This window comes from Xiphophorus hellerii, chromosome 4 (genome assembly GCF_003331165.1).
Source record: "Xiphophorus hellerii strain 12219 chromosome 4, Xiphophorus_hellerii-4.1, whole genome shotgun sequence".
Classification (NCBI taxonomy): domain Eukaryota; kingdom Metazoa; phylum Chordata; class Actinopteri; order Cyprinodontiformes; family Poeciliidae; genus Xiphophorus; species Xiphophorus hellerii.
Window position 1 is genome coordinate 24270518 of NC_045675.1, and position 8260 is coordinate 24278777.

Consider the following 8260-nt stretch of genomic DNA (forward strand, 5'->3'; position numbering starts at 1 on the left):
ATGTTCCACCAAAAAATCTGTAAACAGGTGAATCCATGAATACCGCACATTGAATAGGTCGGGGTCGACTGTATAGCACTGTGGTGCAGCGCTTGTTATTATAGAATCTAATATAAATAAAACTGACTGACGTTAAGAAAAAAAGCGAAGACTGTCTTGGAACAATCTTCCACCAATGTTTAAAGCAGTTTGTATGTGAAAACATCTTTATAATGGTGTAGAAGATCAGATAGCATTATAAAACGTTTCTTTTCACAATATCTCTGTGGTAGAGAGAAATGAATTGGTGTTAAAAAGGTTAGATCTTGTTTGGAGAAATGAAAGAGAGTACCTTAAGCAGAGGATTTTTTTTGGCCAAAGACATCAGCCTGACTTTTTAAAAAACCACATTAAAGAGGAGCACACATCAGACAAGATACATTACCTCAATATAACTTGTCAGTTTGCAAGTTTTGATTGGCACCTTTAGGTGACGTGCATCTAAATAAACAGATTTTTAAAAGGAAACCTTCGCAGTGTGTCTTGAAGCATCAGCTGATGACCAGACACAACTGCTGCCAGTTGATTAAAAAATACAATACTTTGTCAAATACATAAAAAACCTATCTTTCACTGCCATGTTGGTTGCCCTTTATGCCACAATAAAACCATACAATATACTGTAAGGTTATTGAAGACTGGTAAAGGTTTGACCTCCCAAAATATTGACAACGTTTTGGGCAATAAGAAGGAATGAAGGCCACAAGGAAGGAAGAAAAGGAAAGACAAGGAAAGGAAGAAAAGGGATCAATCACATAAACAATAGCTGTAGGACACAAGTAAGGCAGGAAATAAGAAATAAATATAGAAAGGAAAAAAGACACAGCCAGGGAAATAAATTAGGGTAGAGGGAATAAAAAGAAAGAACATAAGGAACGGAGAACAGAAGGAAATTTACAAAAAATGAAAGATGGGGCAGGGGGAACAAAGAAGGAAGAACAGAACCTGCGCTGGATGAAAGAAAAACATGTTTGCTGAGGACAGACAGAGGTTAGGACCAATTCTGAGGAAAACGTGAGACCTTAAATAAAGCCAGGGTGGCCAAACATTCAGTAGATTTAGTGTGACCTCCTGTAGTTGTACATGCTCTTAGTTCCCCTGTATAAAGTCACTGTTGCTCCTCCTTGGCCTCTCACTGACACTGTGACCACCAGTGGGCATTGACTTTTAGAGGACAATGCAGATAGCAATTATGATGTATTTTATGGAAAAACTGCATTTTTAGAGTGACTATGATGTTCAAGATTTCACATATGAAAGCAAAATATTAATTGATATGGAGCGTAATTTTCTAAAAACTTATCCTCATCAGAAGTACTCTCTTAGAACAGATGTGTTAAAAACAACGCATGATGTGTTAAATTTTAACACGTGCCGCATCAGCTCAAGGACAACACATGACGTGTTATTTGTAACACAATTTTTGTGTCTGTCATTTTAACACAAGTATTGCGTCACTTAAATCAACACAAAATATGTGTCAAGATGTGTTATTTTGAAACACAAATGTGTAGAATGTACTTTTTATAGATTAGAGCTTATAAAAATTGACATTTCAAATTGTGGATATTAGAGTTTTTTTTATTACAATCATGCAAATAGCAAAGTTGACACAGCTACAATTTATAGTTCAAATATTAAAAAATTAAAATAGAAATTGAAATCACCAAGCTAACAAAATAGCACTTTTAAATACAATAACATGTGCAAAAGAGAACATGGATGAAAATAATGACAAACATCATGAAAAAGAAATGAAAATAAATTCCTGTCCCTTTCAACATTCGTGAGATTTTCAATCCCACTCAAATTTAAACTTCCATTTTCAATACCGAACAATCATGGATCAAAATACAATATTTTGTATCTTGGTGCCACATACAGCTTTCTGTTACCAAAACTCGTCATAACATCTAAAGGATGGAAATCACAAATATCTGCAAGCGTGATCAATTCATAATCACTAGTTTTTTGTACTACATATGCATAAAAATGATCATCAAAGTATATTACATTTAGTATTTGAACAAAGATAAAAATGGAGTCATTATGTGCCAGAAAATGAACAACTTCACCAAATACAGGTTCTTTTCGGTAATCTGCTCTCAATGACAAAATGGAGCCAGTTATGTAGATTTGACTATACACATTAAGACTGTAAGACAGATATATTTTCGTGGCTAAAGACATGTCAGTTTTTAGAGCTAACATTAACTGATTTAACAAGAGCTCAGATTTGTCCAGTGACCCCAGAATGACAAGATAGGCATTGGTCACACTGACTTTCTTAGAGATGAGAGAGCAATGTTTATAGTGATACATTTGTTGTACCTGGTGTTTGAAAGCCAATGTCTTTGAAACGTTTTTAAAGTTGCACATAACATGTGCAAGTCTTTTGAATGGATTATGCTTTGCTTCAAATCACATGCACCAAAGTTTAGACAGAGGTCCAAAACGAGCCATTATCCTTGGATACTGGAATGTGTCTGCGACTAAAACTTGGTTTATTTGACCATTTTTTCTTGCTGTATCAGATCTGTGACCTAAAAATATTTCCTTTGGTTTGACAAGTGAAAACTTCGCAAAACATTTTTTTATTTTATATTGTGTGTCAAGATCATCAAATATGTGCTTGGCATCTTCAAACTCTTTCATCAAAGTATCACTGTCACCAGGTACTTGCAAACTATTCAACAAAGTTGTAGTTGATTGCTGCAACCTGTCTACAGTTCTAGTAATTAGCTCCTTTGCACAGTTCACATTTTTCATGACATCAGAAAAAGTTACATTTGAAGATGAATACATCTGGGAAACAAAAGATGCTGCACAATTACTGAGCTCAATTTAATTTTCTGATTGTGGAGCTGCAACCATAATATTGGGTGTATCCAAATTATCAGTATGAGTTTGTTCTCCACTGTTTGAACCCTCGCTTGGGAACAAGGATTGCACAACAGGCATATCTTTTGTACCCATCTTAAAATGTACTCTGTGTAGATGCCTAGTAAATGAATTCAAGTTATAATATGTTCTTGGACAATTTTCCTGAGCACATCTAATTTTTATATTCTGTCCATCTGATAAGCAGTGTATTTCACGGAGGTGCCATAGGAGATTTTTCACCTCTTTGAAACCAGTTTGTCTACATTTTGGACAACAATACATTTCATTTACAAGCTTTAAGTTGTGCAATCAATTCAATCACCCTTGTTTTTCTTTGTGTGGAGAATGGAAGATCATAGATGTACTCAAAAAATGTAAAGACAGGTCCGAGTTGGGATGGATAACACAAGTTAAACACCCAGTACAGCTTAAAAAGCTTGTCCACAGCACATGTGAGTCCATCATCCAGGGGGATGGTGACTTTGTCATTTTTTGCAACGATGACATACTGCTTTGACGACCGCAGATTACTGATGCAGATGAGCTGGGGCTGATGGTTTGTTGATGAAGTAGCAGAATCATTGCAGAGGGATGCTATTCTTGTTCCAGTCTTAGAAACAAAAATTAAGAAATAAAACAAAACACATTTGTTGGTGAAATAATCAGGAATTCAATGTAATTTCTGTTTAAAATAATATTTGTCAAAGGATAAACACCTACCGGCACAAAATCTAGAAGGTGTGTTATTGTATCCTTGACGCTACATTGTCTTCCACTAACAGGGGGCAGAAGGTGTGTTAGTACCACGAGTGTTCTGTAACAAGCCTCCTCTGAAAGTGAACAAAAACCAAAACATTAAAAACATCTTCTTATTACTGTGATACACAGTAAATGTACATCAACCATAAATACCTTCAGTCATGTTTTCAAATCCTCTCAAAAGAGTGCTGAGTCCAGGTTCCATGGCAGCCACAACTCTAAGTTTTGGCATGATGTTGGTCTCCCATCTACGAAGGAAAAGGTCTGTCTTTTCACCTGTCAACCTTCCAAACTCTGAGTCCAGCTAAAACGAGGCAAAAAAAAAAAAACACCCACATTTTTTTTTTAGAAATTTCCAAGTATAACATAGTTGGTTGAGTCAAATAGCAGGTAGGAAAAGGAACAAACCTACCAGACTCGGCATGTCCATAAATCGTGGATATTCACGCAATATTTCTGCAAGTGTGGGCGATTCCCTTGTAATCCATGCTCTGCGCTGTGTGAATGTTTTTTCCATCCCAGACTTTATTACTGAAAGGTTTTCCGAAGAGGGCCGCAATCTCTTGATCAAGGTTACCCATTCATTGATGGTATTATCATTTTCGGTCTCGGTTGCACTGGATGTTTGTGCATCCTCTGGGTAACTGGTTACTTTTCGCTTTCTGTAGCGTCTTTCATGTTGTTGTAGATTCCGCCGAAGGTTATGCAATTTTATCTCAATGAATCCACTGTGGGATGCTGGATCATAGAAATGCTCCTGATGAAGAAAAAAAAAAAACTATATATTTTTTCAAATTCTGAAGAAATATACCAAAAAAAAAAGCAACTGAACCCGTTACTTTGGATCCCTATTGAAAAATAATATATTATTTCACTTTTTTACTTACAAATCCCTCCCCTTCTCCAGCCACCTGGATACTCAGAGATGGGAAGATGGTAATGATGCTCTTCGCTAAGGCTAACTTGTCTCCACTAAGAGGATAACTGGAAATAAAACAACTTATTCTCAATCATTTGCTCAAGTTACTCACACAAAGATCACATTTCAAATATCACATTTAGATGCATCAGTTCAGAGGCTGTTAAAGTGTAAAAATCCACATTTATAGAAAAAAATGGCAAAGTGTCAACAAAAAATAATACTTACTAACCACACCTCTGAACTAGGTCTCCCACGCACATTTTCACTATACATTTTCTTGACTTCCCTGACAGGAAGCCTGTGTTTTCATACTCCTCAAAGATTTGTGGTGCTTTTTTCATTGGGAGCGATTTTAGAGGCTCACTGTCTTCTCCTGTATGGGTCTGACCGTCTTCTCCTGAATTAGCATGGGGCTGTAGAGAGTAACAGTTATGTTTAATATCATCAAAATAACCTTAGAGAACCTAATAACGGAATAGAAATTTGGTTTGTGTTTAAATTAGCAAACTTTTCAACCACAACCAATTTCTCACAATTTATTTGTGAAATCACAAATAAATGGCAATGAAACTGAGTCACTCACAATAAATGAGGTATTTTTTAAAAAGTGTTTTTATTATATCAACATAAGAACATTAAGGTAATATTAATTTGTCCAATACAAATAGTACCTGGTTTGGAATTTGCTCCTCACGAGACACTTCTACCAGGGGCCCTCCAGTTGATAGAAACACGTAGAATCTGTCCAAGTCCTTAATTTCAACATTAATGTCAACATCAATGTACTCCAAGAAGTCAGAATTAAATTTCTGTAGCCTGTCCAGCAAAAATCCAGAATGGTTGGCAAGAATCTCCTCAACAAGATTGCTGGCAGTTGAAACACTGAAAATGTTTTTCGAAGTCTCTTTTTCATTTTTGAATGTTGTTACAAGAACTCTCGCCATTTCTTGATTGTCAAATGAGAGCTGAAAAGATAAATACACCAAAAAATACAATTAGAATATTTAAATTGAGACCATATGCAAAAACAAGCTTTTCCTGAACTCTACTGTGACTTTTCAGTAGTTGATTTTATGTATACCAATAAGTTTTAGCATAAAAGATTAAATCTCACAGCCTGTTAGCTTGAATGTTTTAAGTACTAGCATAAAGAGCTGCATTTTTGTGTACAGTGCCCACTAATCCAATGTTTTAGTTTTTAGCCAACAGGTCATGTTTAATGAATGTACTAAATCTGGTAGCATTGCGGTTGAAATTAATGTAAAAATTTCAGCAAGGCTGCATCAGTACACACGTGCATCATGCTAAACACTTTTTATGGAACGTTACCATGGAAGTTATGATTAGTTAGCAAGTAACGTTCCAATTACTTCTACGTTGTTGTTTTTTTGTTTGTTTTTTTCGCCACCGGAGTTTTACCGCAGTTCAATTTAAGGACGTCCGCGAACAGCCCATCTTAATATTTCAATTAATTTAGAAGTACCCCGTTAAATACAACCACATACATTTTACTTGATCAAAACTCCGGTATGACACTCAACGTCAGTTCCACTCGAAAGTGCTAACATGGCTAACATCTTACAAATACTTCTATGTCTGTTTTGTTTTTTGTTTTTTTCGTCAGCTGAGCTTTAAGGTAGTTCGCTAACAGCCCATCTTAATTTTTGAGTTAAAACAACAGTAAATATTACCGTGTCAGACCGACTTTCCGACATCTCCGGAGGACTGGCGCTTCCACTCGAATATCAACTTCCGTTAAGAGCTCCAACCGTTAGTGTCTCCTTCACTGCCAAAGTGAATTTACAGAACCGTTAACTTACACGTTTACTTACAGAAAAGTTAACAGCTTTATTGTAAACTGTTAACTTCCAGTTTACAGGAAAACAGGCATTTTAGATTACAAAGGCTTCCAATTTTAATTTAAAGCTAAATTATTTTACAATATTACACTTATGTACAGATGTTTTCCCGAAAATGAATTAAAGGTGTTATTTAAAAAAAATATGTTTTGTCTATATTTTATATCTATATTTTTTGTCTACATTGCATCTAAAAATTCTCACTGCAATATTCATCATGTATTGTACATTTATTCCAAAGCTTCAACAAGCTCCCTTTAACATTTAATTTTAAAATTTTACCCTCTTCAATAAACTTTGGACAAAAAAAACAACAAAAAAAGACAACTGTAACAAATGATAAAATAGTGACTCCATCTCACGTGCCACAGTGAGATAATTAACGTTACAACTTTGCAGACCCTGTAGAAGCACAAAAAAATAACGTTTTTTCCAACCACTGAGTCCTCAAATTCTAGACTATATTTATGTGTTTAAACAGATTTAAAACTTACCGAAGTTGCATTTCATAAGATCTCCATATTTGCCTCCTGCATGTGTTTGCTTACTCCGTGCGGGGAATAAATATCCAAACTTGATCCTTCATCTGGTGGCCACTTGTGCTGATTTGAGGTTGTTCTTTGATGTTTGATTTGATCAACTTTCTTTGCTCAAATATATTTTCTAATTAATATATGTAATAATTGTTATTTATTGTAAATGTTAAAAAATTAAAAATGAATAAAAATTAATAAATAATAAAATAATAAAAAATTAAAAAATAATAACCATGTATTAAAATTATGTAAGAATAGTAGTAATTTAATGAAAAGTGATAATCAATCATTATGTGTTGATTTACTCCCCCAAAAAATACCTCTGCATCATTTTAAAAATTATTAAATCTCATCACAACCCTAAATTAACAACCACAGTTTAAAAATAAATTAAAAGGAAATAAATTAATTAAAAGGAAAATTTATTGAGATGAATTACCATTTGAATGGCAGATTAATCAGATTCATGGTTTTGTACCTGACAAACACAAACTAACACAATTATGTGTTGAAATATTCAAATAAATATTCAACACATACTGCGTGTCATATTATATTCATTTTAACACACAATGTGTAAAATTAACTCAAAATATGCTTTTAATTTAATAACACATTTTTTGTGTTATTTTTTAACACATCTGTTTTTAGAGTGTATGCAGTCTACAGTAGCTTATAAATTGGCGTTTTCTCTAAAGCTGTAAGGGAAGGAAGGCATTATCCAGATTGAGATCAGAGAGGGAGTGGGACATCTTGAAGTGTCATGCTGTGCAAAAGAGCCGTAATCTGGCATGGATCACCTCCAGGATACAAGGCCCTGACTCCAGGTTGGCTCTGGAGGTGTGTGTGTGTTGGTGTTACTGGGTGTGTCTGTCTGTTTGTGTATAGCTGGCATGTTGGGTTACCATCTGTAAACCCCAGGGAATCTGGCTGAGGTGAACACACATACTGCACTCACACATACATACAAAGAAAGACATAGGGGGGCCTACGCATACACAGAAGCACATAAACACCTACTACCACACGATTTCTGCACCCTTGCCTCTTTGGATTGCCAAAATTTCTCTTCCATCATATGCAAACAAAGTGAAGTTTAATCACACTCAAAAGATCAAAATTCTATTTCTAGGAATCCAGAAAGCACTAAGCCTCCAGGAAAAACCACCCTCCATCTCTCAAGCCCTTTCCTCTTCTCTCATTCTCTTGCTTACAGTGCCTACACACACACACACGCACACACACACCCCCACACACACACA

General features: G+C 35.2%; 1 protein-coding gene and 1 long non-coding RNA gene across 2 annotated transcripts; both read right to left on the minus strand.

Annotated features, from left to right (window-relative positions):
- Positions 1–1599: 1599 nt before the first annotated feature.
- LOC116718099 (uncharacterized) lies at positions 1600–4303 on the minus strand. The gene is made up of 4 exons (XR_004338871.1): positions 4094–4303; positions 3835–3985; positions 3643–3752; positions 1600–3532 (listed from the first exon to the last, which is right to left on the minus strand). It is a non-coding gene; the product is annotated as an uncharacterized LOC116718099 (long non-coding RNA).
- A 26-nt stretch (positions 4304–4329) lies between these two features.
- Positions 4330–7191, minus strand: LOC116718692 (uncharacterized). The gene is made up of 7 exons (XM_032560884.1): positions 6957–7191; positions 6295–6389; positions 5275–5568; positions 4829–5016; positions 4569–4665; positions 4377–4438; positions 4330–4339 (listed from the first exon to the last, which is right to left on the minus strand). Exons 2-7 carry the CDS (start codon positions 6316–6318, stop codon positions 4330–4332), a joined length of 675 nt encoding a protein of 224 aa, XP_032416775.1. The 5' UTR covers positions 6319–6389; positions 6957–7191.
- Positions 7192–8260: the final 1069 nt, after the last annotated feature.